We start from the raw sequence: 14932 nt of genomic DNA on the forward strand, positions 1-14932 counted from the left end.
CGGCGACATATACATTATTTACAATGTCATTAATAAACGATTATTAATAAGCAAGACTACTTCTCCTTCTTTCTTGAAGTTTCTGAAGTTCAAAAATCAACAATTTCTAACAGAGAAGCTAGACATTCTAATCATTTAAGTGTATACAATATACAATGGGCCTCAAAACGAGTGAATTGTTATCACAACAGCCTTACTATTCTGAGATTGTGAGTTCAACCCTAGCCTCCACCCCCCTGTGTGAAGTTTGATTGTTCTCACAGTACTTGCTTGGGTTTTCTCTGGCTTCCGCTGATAAAAGTTGCCCACTTGACATCCATGACAGCCTGGTCACTCTGGAAGTAGCACTCCACCATCCATAGTCCATTGTCAATGTTTCCTTTTATTTATCCAAAGGTTTTGAGTGTTTCCTGGCTTGATTGGAGGTTTAGAGTAGGGAATGTCATCAATCATTGCTGTCTGTGGGCCTGTGAAAGCTATATGGCTTAAGGGCAATATCATGTGGGTGTCTAATGCAGAGGATTGTGTCAGGAAGGGCATCCGGCTTAAAACTTTTACAAACATATATGAGCATTCATCTAAAGCATAGGCCCACGGACCAGATTTGTCCAGCCATATGGTTTTATGTGGCAGGCGAAGGCAAATCATGTGTCAATTTCCAGGATTTTTGTTAAAATTTCAAATTGCCATGTCATAAATGACAACTTTGAGATATTGCAAGCATTTTTGTGTTGCCAAACATGAACAATAGTTGAAAAACCCATTTACCTTGATTTATTATTCCAAAACTAGCTAATAAATGGCATGTGTAAATATAATGAGGCGATTAAAATTTTTGATTGTTTCAAAATCATAACAGCCCTCTGAGGGAAACCGCAACTACACTGTGGCCCCCAGCAAAAATTAGTTTGACACCCCTGATCTAAAGAATCCCGTACTGGATCTTTCGTGGCCAGGATTAACATCGCCTGCCCCCGGTACCATTAACCTGTAGGGTGTCGGTGGAAATTCAGCTACTGTGTGTTGAAGGGAAAGAAGAGGAAGAAAGTGGATTCGTTGGGAGAAAAAGAAGAGGAATGCACAGAGTCTACAACTGAGTGCAGGGATTTTCAATGTTGGGACTATGACAGGAAAAGCTCAGGAGCTGGTTGACATGATGATAAGGAGAAAGGTTGATATATTGTGTCATCCAAGAGAGCAGATGGAAAGGTAGTAAGGCTAGAAAGTTTAGGGGCAGGGTTTAAATTATTTTACCATGGAGTAGATATAAAGAGAAATGGAGTAGGGATTATTTTAAAGGAAGAGCTGACTAAGAATGTCTTGGAGGTGAAAGGAGTATCAGATCGGGTGATGAGAAATTGAGAGTGTTATATATAGTGTGTGGGCGGCACAGTCATTCAGCTGGTAAATGACCCCACTCATGAAAATGAACTCACAGTTCTGAGGACCCGGGTTTGATTATGCCTATGCCTATGTAGAGTTTGCATGTTCTCCCTGTGCCTGTGTGGGTTTTCTCTGGGCAGTCCGGTTTCCTCCCACATTCCAAAAACATGCAACATTAATTGGACACTCTAAATTGCCCCTAGGTGTGATTGTAAGTGCGGCTGTTTGTCTCAATGTGCCCTGTGATTGGCTGGAAACCAGTTCAGGGTGTACCCTGCCTCCTGCCCGTTGACAGCTGGGATCGGGAGGATAAGCGGCAAAGAAAATGGATGGATGAATGGATGGATGGATGGATGGATAGTGTGACTAGGAGCTATGCCCCACATGTAGGATGTGACTTAGAGTTGAAAGAGAAATTCTGGAAGAAACTGGGAGCACTAGAACTAGGAGGTTACTGACTGTAAGGTAGTGATTGGGGAGAGTGTAGCTAGACAGAATAGGATGTTGGTGTGTAGTATAACTCTGGTGGTGGGGAGGAAGATTAAGAAGACATAGGTAGAGCAGAGAAACATGTGGTGGAACCTGAGAAAGGGAGAATGTTGTGCAGACTCTTGGAAAGAGGTGAGACAGCCTTTCGTTAGAAAGGAGGAGCTCTCAGAAGACTGGACTACTTTAGCCCAGGTGATCAGAGAGACAGGCAGGAAAGTACTTAGTGTGTCTTCTGGTCGGTAAGGGGAGAAGACTTGGTGGTGGAACCTCAAAATATAGGAAGTCATACAAGGAAAGAGGTCAGCGAAGAAGAAGTGGGACACTGAGAGGACTGAGGAGAGGCGAAAGGAATACATTGAGATGTGAAGTAGGGCAAAAGTACATGTAGTAAAGGCTAAACAAGAGGCATATGACAGCATTTACACCAGGTTGGACACGAAAGAGGGAGAAAAGGATCTCTACAGGTTGGCCACACAGAGCGATAGAGATGGGAATGGTGTGCACCACATAAGGGTGATTAAGGATAGAGATGGAAATGTGTTGAGTGGTGCCAGTAGTGTGCGAAATAGATGGAAAGAATACTTTGAGAAGTTGATGAATAAAGAAAATAAGAGAAGGAAGACTAGAATAGGCAAGGGTGATGGACCAGGAAGTGGCAATAGTTAGTAAGGTGAAAGTTAGAAAGGCATTACAGAGGATGAAAAATGGAAAAGGAGTTGTTCCTGATGACATACCTGTGGAGGTATGGAAGCAATTTGGAGAGGTGGCTGTGGAGTTTTTGACCAACTTATTCAATGGAATACTAGCGGGCGAGAAGATGCCTGAAGAATGGAGGAAATATGTACTGGCTCCCATTTTTAAGAACAAAGGTGATGTGCAGATCTGTGGGAATTATCGAGGAATAAAGTTGATGAGCCATACAATGAAGTTATGGGAAAGTGTAGTGGACGCTAGACTCAAGACAGAAGTAAGTATCTGTGAGCAACAGTATGGTTTCATGCCTAGAAAGAGTACTGCAGATGCATTATTTTGGTCTGGAGATATATTACCAAAGAGGCAGAAGTGGAAGAGAAATTTGTGGGCTTTTCTGATGTCACCACTGACATCACAACCGCGGTCCTGGCAGAGCATGTTTTTGCCTCTACGGATGAAATGCAATGTGGTGACAAACTTGTCAGTCAAACATATGACGGAGCCGCAGTTATTGTCGGGCGACCTAAATTGCTTGCAGGCCAAGGTGAGGGACTAAATGCCCATCTTGTTGTTTTGTGCATTACATTGGCCACATTCATAAATTGGTGCTGTCACAAGTGTGCAGCACCATCAAAGACCGCAAGTTTTTATTTTCCACTTTAAATGGGCTGGCATCATTTTTTACTGCCTCTACAAAGCGCGCCAAGGCTCTTGATGACATTGTGAAGCGGCGATTCCCCCGAGCTTCCCCAACGAGGGGGAACCACACATCCAGGTTAGTAAACACAGCAAAAAAATAACCACAAAGCACTAATCGAACTGTTTAATAAGATAAGAAACAATCCAGTGGACTCAGACGAGAGGTCTGTTTTTCCAGCAGGTGGCTGTCTGCAATATTTAGAAGACCCCAAAGTCGTGTTTCTCGTGCATCTTTTTTGTGATCTTTTTTCACACACTGATGTGCTTTTCAACATCCTGCAGTCCAAAGGCTTTGACATTGGCTATTGTGTGAGTCAAATGAAGAGAACAGCAGAACAGTTGCAAAGACAGAGAGGGGAATTTGAGCACTTTTTTGCTCTGGTCCCACAACCCAAGAACCCAGCAAAGAGGTGTCGAGGGGCAAATGACATAAAAATGGAATACAAAGAACTTTATTTGAAAGTGCAGCACATAATTGAGTCCCAAAACTAACAACGTTGGTGGAGGCACTGTTAATACCAGCCGTGTACTCATATCGTCTTATAAGGCTCAACAGAAAAAGGGAAGGGAAGGAATAAAATGTTAGGAAAAATGATTAAAGGAATTGGGAATGTTAAAATTTTCTTTTTTAGGTTGAGGGAAGTCAATTACAAAGGGACCTGAATGAGGCGGCACGGTGGCGCAGCTGGAAAGCGTTGGCCTCACAGTTCTGAGGACCCAGGTTCAATCCTGCCCCGCCTGTGTGGAGTTTGCATGTTCTCCATGTACCTGCGTCAGTTTTTTTTCCAGGCACTCCGGTTTCCTCTCACATCCCAAAAAACATGCAACATTAACTGGACATTCTAAATTATCTTTGCCGCTTATCCTCACAAGGGTCGCAGGGAGTGCTGGAGCCTATCCCAGCTATCAACGGGTAGGAGGCGTGGTACACCCTGAACTGGTTGCCAGCCAATTGCAGGGCATCAACATGGTACGTACCAAATTAAAGATGACAGAGAGGGAACAATAGAACGTGCACCTACGTCATAAAATCATGTGACATCGCCATATTGGCGGTCAAATAAAGCATTGTTACAAGGTAATTCCGATGAGATGAAATGAAAATATGTCTTATAGCACAACACCCAGAGTTTTGTCCCATACTGTTAAACATTTAGAAGGTGATAATAAATGGAAAAATGAGAGACAGTTGGCATAGAGGGCCCATATTTATTGCTGAAGTCAATTTTTTCGCAGTAAGAAATGGGACTGTTAATTCGCTTCCGCTTGTCTTGGACAACTGGATACACACATGCATCTGGTGAATAAGTCGAGATTCACATTGAAGAGTTTGAAAGCGTATAAAAGTCTGAACGCATACAAATACTTCATTGCTGGATCTGTTCTAAATCAGGAATAAATCCCACATAGTGATGGACTCACTCACATTTTTTCAATACAGATACCAATATTTAAATCAATGACCCCTGGTTTTACACAAACTCGCATTTATTAACTAAACTCCAAATTTAGGACACGGAGGCATCTCCTCTGTACATGAAAGAGTATTGTAGCCAAACAATTACATCCAAAAAACCTCTCTGTGACAGATTATTATTTTTTTAAATACGCATTGTTCTCAAATGAGTCAACTTGGCATTATAAATACTTCTTGGTTATTTGAGATTTAGAAGAATAGTTCCTCTCTGTAATGAAAAGATCGCTACACAGGCATGTTTATTTCGTCGGGCACCATCCATCCTGTTTAATTGCCGAAATCCATTGATCTTTTCTCGTCTTTTCAGCTCGTATTCCATAGAGTGATCTCTTTGAAGAACTGTGTCTAACTAACAGCACAATAGGTCTTACGCATTGGGAAAATGTGCTCCAGTTCAGCTTTGTTTGACCGGCAATGAATAAATGTTTGTGGTCTAATTCTTGGAAACAAATTGGCATCAAAGTTTATTTTGGCTCCCTTATGAGAGTAATAGTTAAAGTTTGCATCAAACAAAAATGACAATGATGCATCTGACTGTATGTAAAATGTATAAGTATGTACTGTATATGTTGTGTTACACAATTAATAAATAAATGTACTTCAGAGACTGCACAGCATTGACGATTTTGCTTTAATGGTCAGATTTGTCATTACCACCAACATACACACAATAAAGAGAAATCAAATCAAACTATTAGCCACGAATCAATGAAAGACAATATTTATCACAAGCACTTTGAACAAATAGTGGAGTTTGCTTTCACTTTTTCCAAACACAAATAATGACATGGGGAAATAAAAAATAGAAGCCATGAATATGGTATTATTTGTTTTTCGTAAACAATTTGGTTATTGGTATTATGACATCGAAAAATGAAAATAAGATACTCTCAACATTTCCTGATTTGCCCTTTTTTCCCACCTTGCAGCTGTGGTTATGATTGGACATTGAGTACAACTTAACAGTTTGTACATATTAATAATCAGTAAAATAACTGCTCACAACACAATAGTATAAAATAAGGAAAAGTAAAGATTTACAAAATGCCCACTATTGAAATTTAAGAACAAAAATAAAATTTGCACTCAATAACAAAATATTCTAGCCACATTCATCATAACTATTTGCAAAATTGCATTTGACAACAACAGCAATTTTAGAACATCACTATTGCTCTTTGTGTTTTTAATGTTTTTAGGTGGATCTCCAAAGCCCCCTTTTACACAGCGGGATTGCACTTTTGTTGTTTCGTTTGTTGTGGATGATGTAATACATGCTGCGGTGGCCAAGCCATGCAGAGGTGGCGAGTAACCAACACCTCAACACTGTATATTATTTTTCCAGTGCTCGTGATTATGTTCACTTTATTACACTTACTTGTTCATTTTCAGAATCTGGATAATTAGTTTGGTCACAGCTTAGTATGTACAGTATCTTCACTTAAAGCGAAGTACTGTATATCTTTTGGTGCAATTGTCATCAGATGTCAACATTGAAAGTCCACAACCAGAGCCGAGCAACAGATGATGCAAGCTCAAACCTTGAAATCCATTTCTTTATCTTTGGAGAATGCTGAGTTAAGTATCACACAGTGTCTCATACAATATGAGCTGTGAATCATATGTGGAGAAATGAATGAATGTACGCATAGACCAGATGAAGACATTTCTAAAGGGACACATAGACAGACATAAGAGAAAAATGACAAACATGCAGTTAGTCACTTACACAACCAATTGCGGCACAGAACCACTTCCAATAAATACAATGTCGACATCAAATTGTACAAGAAAAATAAAACCTAGCTCCATCGCTCACACATGTAGTGTCCTACAGTGTGTATGTGTGTGTTTGTGTCTGTGTGCATGCATCCGTGTGTATTTAGTGTGTTGATGTGTTCATCACTTGTGGGACCTACTTCGAATGGAATATTTGCATGCCCGTTAACAGTAAGCACTTTAGCCGCTTTAATTACATATGCATATTAGGCTTTTTTTTTTTCAAATACAGTTGTATTAAATAGTTTACCTTTACAAAGGTAAGCATGCTATTTTTGGCTGGCACTATTAGAGATTTTAGCATTCATGTTTGAGGTGCATCACAGTAGATTTGATTTAAGTGGACTTTTGTTTACTTGCTGCAGTCATGAAAATGAGCATTGTTGCTATTGCTGATGACGTAGTAGTGGGTCACTTCTGTTCAGGCAGACTGGGTTTGTTTCCCACTCACGGACAATTTAAATGCATGAGAATGATTGTCTCTATGTGTTGTGATGATTGGCGACAAGTTCAAAGTGTTGTCTCGCTTTCATAAAACAACAGGCTAATAGGATGACAGATTATGATTGCATGAATATGTAAGGCATTAACACCTCTCTGATCGTGTCATTACAAAAATGAACAGCATCATTGTAAAAGTAGTTTATGAATAACAATTACATAACTGACTGTGGTAGTGAAAACTTAGTTTGGCAACCCCCCAGCAAAAGGAACATGTCATTTTTTCATTAGAGGTCCCATATTTTGGTTGACCTCCACAGAGTGACTAACATAGACTTAGTATAATATGGAAGTGTATTGCTGCCCCCTTAAAAAAAGAAAATGTTCAATATCGTTTCATAATGTGTTACGTTTCATAACGCGATGCTGTTCATGTTGTCATGTGATACATTTCATGTGAAACATTTGAAAATATCACATCATAATGTGAAACTTATTACATTATAATGTGATATGTTTATTTATTTTGGGGGTGTGGCAAAAATATCCTTCCATAGTATAAACGTCTCAATTTCAATTGAAAAAAAAACACCTTGGTTTTGTCATACAGATGTCCAGAAAAGAACCATCTGACAGCTATTTCTCTTTGAACCTGCTTTATATCTGCTTTGTCCATATTTGGCTAAGACTGCCCCCTTTTCTCTGATTGGTTGCCTCTGTGCAGAAGACTCACATGTGAGAGTACATGTGTTTTTTATAATTGCAGTACTAGTTCAATAGTGGAATGGGAAGGTGCAAATATTCACTCGTGACATACTGTAGATAACGTTCAGAAATTTGAATGACCTCATTTCAGGCCGAAGTAAACATTTAGCAAGGACTCAATTAATGGCATTTGGACAAGCTGGATTTTAGCTGCTCATAATTGTAGTGTGATGTTTATTTATTTCGACTGAGACAAACCTGGTCTTCAGTTGAAACTTTGTAATGACATTTTCCCCCTCCATTATTCATGTATTTACCATAAAGCAGGTGAAACATCATTGTTCAATTAGTTCATGTGTTTTTTGTCATCTAATGTGCTTGGATGTGATTTTAATATAGTTGTTTATTTGTAAGTGGCCTGCAATTGACTGGCAGCCAAATCGGGGTGCACCCCGCCTCTTGCCCGACGATAGCGGGGATTGGCTCCAGAATTCCTGTGAACCTCATGAGGATAAGGAGCTCAGAAAATTGATGGATGGATTTATGTAAATTTGATTAGTGGAGGAATATTCTTTTGACATTTTTTAGGATCATCCCATCCCTGATCCGTAAAGCAATCTATATTTATCTCATCACACACTGGCAGAGCAACCTCTCAAAACACACATTGCCATCATAAAAAAAAAATATTCCAAGATGGCATTTTATATTTGAAAAGTTTTAGTTTTTCTCCATTCTTGCTTTGAAAGGGCAATTGCTGTCAAAGGCAATCCGTGCTGCAAAGATTTCAAAATCAAGCAAATGCAAAATGCCTTAAACACTCTCAATTACTTGACTTCAAGAGATTTCAGTGGAGAATTTTATCTCGTGTGTCAGGCAACTTGAGGGCAACCATGCCACCGCAGACCAGTGCGGCAAAGGACAGCAGGATGGGGATGGCTTTGGTGATACCCCCAAAACTGGCGAAGATGGAGCTTCCAAGAACTGCTCCCACCTTACAGAGAGCATTCAGAACGCCAAAGGCTGTTGCCCTATACAGATGAAACACTTTTTTGTAAAAGAAAAAAAAACTTCATGTGACTTTATTGTTACATAAATCTTGAAACTGTAATTCCCTCCAGAATTGGTGTGCCCAAGATTAAACAAGTGAGGTGCGGTGAATTGAGGCGGACTCGATGAATGTGATGACTTTAGACTCAACAATCTATCAAAAGACTTGCATCTCGACTTGGACTTGAACAGCTATGACTCGTGACTGCACTTGGACTTGAACCTACTGACTTGAATGTATTGGTTAGTTTTACCAAAACACTGGGACTCCAATGATCTCTTTATATAGCTACAGTATATGTGCAACTTACTGTTTTACTAAAGGAAAATATGATCAATAACATAATACTGAACATGTTAATGGTAATTTATGATTGCGACCTATGCTATTATTGCCAGTGTGTAGTTAGATCTTCTTCTTTTGCTTTTTAACAGGAAACTCAGTGGAGGAATTGTCTACATGATACCTAAAATAATGGTTCCATTTATTAAAAAAAAACATTAATTCATACATGAATTCATTTTTCTTCCCGCTTATAGTACATCATAAAATAACAATAAATGTCACCGCTAAATAGGATATACATTCTAGAACCACTGTTAACATACACAGCAATAACCATGACACTGAATGTTACAATAAGCATGTTAATTATTGAAAATAAATCCACATTGCATTGTGGGAATCTTGTGGTTTGAAGTCAGGTATGGTTGTTTTTGTGAGCATTAGCAGCTAGCTTTGTGAATGATCACAAAAATAGTTACACTGCGGGCCGGCCGGGAACTTTTTGGGCTTGCTGTACATTCCAGTCTGGTTTAGTCAATGTAGTATTGTTAAGAATCAGTCATGTACAGGTTCTCCATTTCTATTTTTATTCATTTTATTTACTATTTTTCATTTACCACTTGATCATCAAACAGCTAGGATCTATTCTACATGAAACAACAATCTTGTTCGTGTCCTATTTTTTTTTTAACCTGGACTTAAAAGCGTTCAGACTTGGGGCTGACGCAACTTCTGTTGGCAACTTTCATTAGTGTGCAGCATAATAGCTAAATGCTGCTTCACATGTTTACTTGGACTCTGTGCTCCACGATTTAGCCAGAGTCTGCTTATTTCAGGGCCCTACTGGGTTTACTCATCCGTTAGCATTTTTTTTAATGTATTCAGTACCATTCATGTATTCAAACCATTTAGTGTGAAACCAGAGTACTTGAACAAAACCCATGCAAGCAGGGGGAAAAAATGAAAACTACTCAAAGCAAGGGCGGATTTAAACCCCACTCTTCAGGACTATGGGGCAGATGTGCTCATCAGTCGTCGTCCACTGTGCTGCCGATGATAGAAGGCAGTTTTTGAATTTGATTTTATTTGAATTGAATGTCGCAATAGTACGAGGTCTCACACTTGGTCTTGGTTTTCAAAGAGAGTGACACATTGATGTCGGTTTTTGATGCAGTGCTTCCTGATGGATCAAAGATCACAAGCATTCAATGTCAGTTTTTTGGCCTCACCGCTTACAAAACTCCAGATACTCTGAACCATTTTATGACATAAAATTCCAAGTTAATTATTATTTGCTAAAAACAATAAAGTTTATCAGTTTGAACATTAGATATTTAGTTTTTTTAGTGTATTCAGTTAAATCTTGATTATATATGATTTCAAAATCTTTGTATTCTGTTTTTATTTATGTTTAACAACGTCCCAACCTCATTGGAATTTGGTTTGTAGAACATGCATATTGTGACAAAACCGGATACCTTTTAGAAGTAGGGTACAGCTCTACTGTCACCACCTCGATGCCATTCCATGCAGCCACACTGACACCACAGAAGAGACACTGTAGAGCGATGATCGCTGATTGGGTGAAGCTTAGAAACAGGAAAAAGGTACACCCTGCTGAGATGAGCATGGAGCCACCTGAGGAGATCATGATAAGCCCAATTAAAATGACTATCCATACCAAGGTTTCACAATTAAACTCACAATATTGGTCCCTAAATAATCAATTTCACACATAAAGCTTGAAAGTGGAACATGACCCCAGATGTGAAAACTTCCTGTTAAATTGTAAAAGAGGAGATCTTCTGGATCTGATGCTGTCGCTTTAAATCCAAGCCCGGCTCCACAGGGGGACCTTGGTGACACGTGTCCAGGCAAGGGAAACGTGAATCCATTTGTTTTACTCATCATAGGGGTTTATGGAACCTCACTTTGGCTGGTCCCTCACCTAGAACCTATTTCCCATGAGTGACCCTACCAGGGTAAAAAACTCACTTTAGCTCCAAGGATCATCGGGACACACAAACCCCTCCACCACATTATACTTTTTAAATACTTTTTATATTCAAGCAAACAGCATCAGACAAAAATTTCTAGTCACATTTTAAATATGCAGTAACAGGAAGTTTCTCTTGTTATGTTCCCTTGTAAAGACTCAAGGGAGATGAATATCAATTTTCTGCACTGTTTCACATTTTGACAGACTATTCTGCAACAAGCTGAGAGTTCCAGACCCTAACCCTAACCCCAGCAGTGGAGGTTAGAGAAGTTTTTTTTTTTTTGGTGGCAGGGGATGGGGGTTTTATTACAGGGCCACAGTTTTAAACATCCGTGGATGTACACACGCATACGCCGACACACAGCTACACACACACACACACACACACACACACACACACAGATGTCAAAATTGCTTCTCTCTAAATTATTTACGGTATTTTTTGAATGAATTCATGAAAAAAATCAAACATTTAATTACGTTTTTCAAACTTGTTGAGAGAGCTTCTTTAACTCTTTAGCTTTTAAATCAGCATGAGGCTCTGCACTGTTTTATTCTTTAATGACTTTTACAGTTTTTCATACTGAGCAAACAAAAATATATTTCAATCATCCATCCATCCATTTTCTGAGGCCCTTATCCTCGCAAGGGTCACAGGAGTGTTGGAGCCAATCCCAGGTGTCAACGGGAAGGAGGCGGGGTACACCTTGAACTGGTTGCCAGCCAATCGCAGGACACATTGAGACAGACAAACAGCCGCACTCACACTCATACCAAGAGGCAATTTAGAGTGTCAAATTAATGTTGCATGTTTTTGGAATGTCGGAGGAAACCGGAGTGCCCGGAGGAAACCAACGCAGGCATGGGGAGAACATGCAAACTCCACACAGGCGGGGCTGGGATTGAACCCAGGACCTCAGAACTGTGAGGCCAATGCTTGACCAGTTGAGCTACCGTGCTGCCTATTTTGATAATAATGGGAAAAAAAAAAAAAAAAAAATTCCTGACAGTGTCCAAGTCTTCCAGACTTATTAGAGTGGACTGTGGTTAACTTGTGTGTGTCAGGTTTAAACAGCCTAGGACATTTAAAGTAAAATTATCAAAGAAGGAAGACAAGAGGAACTTTTGGTTCGCGAGGAAAACGTGGGATGTGTCTCTTTCACAATCTCCAACCTGTTCTAATCACATATCCATGTCTCCACTTTTTTATTCCTTAGCGTGGTCCGCATCACACAAAGAAATTGTGACAAACAAAGCAACCATGACAAAAATAGTCTATGTGAGTCTTTACGATATCTTCACCATCCTCTGGATATCGTCAGTCTTTGTTGTCTTCTGCATCACTGTCTGGTGTTTCCACGGCACCCAATGTAAATTGATTGCATCACATTGTTAAAGTACATCAGAGCAAAGTTTCCATGGCACCCAATGTGCCTCTCGATTGCATTGCATCACAAAAGCATTAAAAACCCAAGAAAGCAAATATGAGATAACTTTATATCCAATTAATCTAACAGTCTGCCTTACAGTTTTGATGTTCTAGGTTTTACTCTTGGCTCGGGCAGTCCTCTGTGGAGTTCACACGTGCATCCATGGTTGATGAATGCTTTAAAGTGCCCATGGGTGTGAATGCAAGTGTGAACAGTCGTTTGTCAAGATGTATGTGGCCTCGGATTGAGTGGCAACCAGTCCATGTTGTACCACATCTGTTCTTCAGAGTCACCTGTGATGTAGGCTCCAGTTCATACCTAACCCGAATAAGGACAAGTCGAACAGAAACTTGATGGCTGCGTGGATGTATCTATGGATCATTGGTTGATAAAGTACTTATACTGTATATTAACAATAAGTAATGAACGATTTAAAGTGCCTAAAGAAAAATCTAGGACATATTTATACATGACTATGGAAAAGTTTGATTGCTACACTTGGATTTGATATTTTACCAGGGTTATCAGGATCACTATGAATTTATATCTAGCACGGACTTCTGCCATGGCTGGAAAAAAAAATAGTGGTGCGCTCTACGGGTTCATTCATTCACTCTTTCCCTCATACTCACTATTGTCACAGGCATGCCTATCCCAGCTGACTCTGGGCAAAAGGCAGGGTACACCCTGAACTGGTTGCCAGCCCCTTGCAGGACACAGAAATAAAGCATCACATTCACACCAACAGACAATTAAGAGCCTTCAATTAACCCACCATGCATGTTTTTGGGTATGTGGGAGAAAACCCATGCAGGCACAGGGAGAACATTCAAACCCCACACAGGCAAGGCTGGATTTGAACCTAGGTCCTCAAAATTATGAGACAAATATGCTATCCATTTGCCCACCATGCCACCCCTGTGTGGGTTTATGAGGCGTAAAAAGTCAATGTATTGAAACGTGTTTCCAGATGCCAAAACTCAAATCTCACAGAATCTTTAAGGTACGCAAATCAGTAATGCACATCAGAGGCATCAAAAGTGAATATACATCACCGATTATCTTGACTCTGCCAATTTTCTCCATGAAGAGGGCGGAGACGATGTTGCCAGGCAACACAGCCAGACTGCCGAGGAAACTGACCAGATATATGAGGACATCATTCTCTTCACCAGTGTCCAGGTGGCAGCCGTGTTTGTTTTGCTCAAAGGTGTTGTTTTCCATTTTGCAGTCAATGAACTTCTCCTTCAGATCTAGTGAATATAGAAAAGAGGATGACAGATAAGAGAGGTTCAAAGTGTCATCTTTGCGTCTTGACAAAGCCACATGACGTGAAAAAAGAATACTCGGTGTGTAAGAAAAGACTGGACTGTTACAAAAGATATATTTCAAATCCAAAATACAATTCCCTCCTTTGAAGTAATCCCCCTGGAATCTAAAATACAAGCTATTTCTGCTATCCTTTCATGAAGTCCTTCAAGGATTATTCTGGGATTCTCTGCAACTCTGTCATCACGGCCATCTTGGTATCATCCATGTTCCTTGAACTTGGGAAAAAGGACAAATTCACACAGAGCCTGGTTGGGTGAGTAGAGGTGTTGCTTCATCCTTGCGATGTACTTCTCAGACACTCAGAGCATTGTGAGCAGATGTTGTTGTCATGGTGAAGCAGAAGCCATGGATTGAACAAATCAAACACTACTGGATTTATTTGTAGACCATGTAGGCCACAATGATGAGAAAAGCTTGGAATCTGTAGTTTGGGTTTGAAATAATACAGCTTTTGTGACACCAGTTCTGGACCATTTTTGAAACACCGTGCATATGGGGCTGTAAAGAGAGTGGCTAGCCCAATGAACTGAGTTATTCTTTCTATAACCTTAAAACACTCCAATGTGTGAACATACCAGCTAGACCAGCCCCACCGACATGAGCTGCTTCACCTGACCTACCTGTATTGGTGAAGACAGTGTTGCGTATGGTGCAGTTCTCGAACACTGTGTCAGTGGACCTGATGTCCTCGAAGAGACAGTCTTCAAACAATGAGTCCTCAAACTTTACAGACTTCAGTTCTATTTTGATGAACCTACAGGTATGGGATGGGACACAAACAAGCCAATAGACAAAGGAAATGTGGACTCGGACTTCTATTGCTGGGGCATTGCAAAATGAGCAGAATGGCCTCAGTAATACAAAGCAGTCAATCACAACTGGATAGTACTGCTATGCAAACAAGCTTTCTCACATGCATTGATATGAACACCATACATTGCATCCATGTATGCATACATGATCTTCATGGTAGGATCATACTTTAGGGAGAAAACTTGTTCATGTATTAAAGTGACATCCTATTCTGTCAGTTTTAATTCTGCAATAGCATAGAAGTCAAGTAATATGCAGTACTAGTAGTCACATACAGTGCTGTATACTGAAAACTTCACAACTTCAGCATTAAGCAAAAAATACATGGAAGAGCAAAATGATTAATCACTAACATA

The 14932-nt window shown here is 39.9% G+C and overlaps 1 protein-coding gene across 2 annotated transcripts in view; it reads right to left on the reverse strand.

Moving 5' to 3' along the window:
- Positions 1 to 5405: 5405 nt before the first annotated feature.
- Positions 5406 to 14932, reverse strand: part of LOC133501998 (synaptic vesicle glycoprotein 2B-like) — a 32058-nt gene continuing 22531 nt past the window's right edge. For both annotated transcript variants that reach the window (XM_061822237.1, XM_061822238.1), the window contains 4 exons: positions 14384 to 14517; positions 13487 to 13684; positions 10481 to 10640; positions 5406 to 8697 (listed from right to left, as the gene is read on the reverse strand). In XM_061822237.1, the coding sequence (XP_061678221.1) occupies positions 8514 to 8697; positions 10481 to 10640; positions 13487 to 13684; positions 14384 to 14517 (676 nt within the window). In that variant the 3' untranslated portion in view covers positions 5406 to 8513. The remainder of the gene's footprint in view (positions 8698 to 10480; positions 10641 to 13486; positions 13685 to 14383; positions 14518 to 14932) is intronic.

The sequence above is a fragment of the Syngnathoides biaculeatus genome, chromosome 6 (genome assembly GCF_019802595.1).
Source record: "Syngnathoides biaculeatus isolate LvHL_M chromosome 6, ASM1980259v1, whole genome shotgun sequence".
NCBI classification, from domain to species: Eukaryota; Metazoa; Chordata; class Actinopteri; order Syngnathiformes; family Syngnathidae; genus Syngnathoides; species Syngnathoides biaculeatus.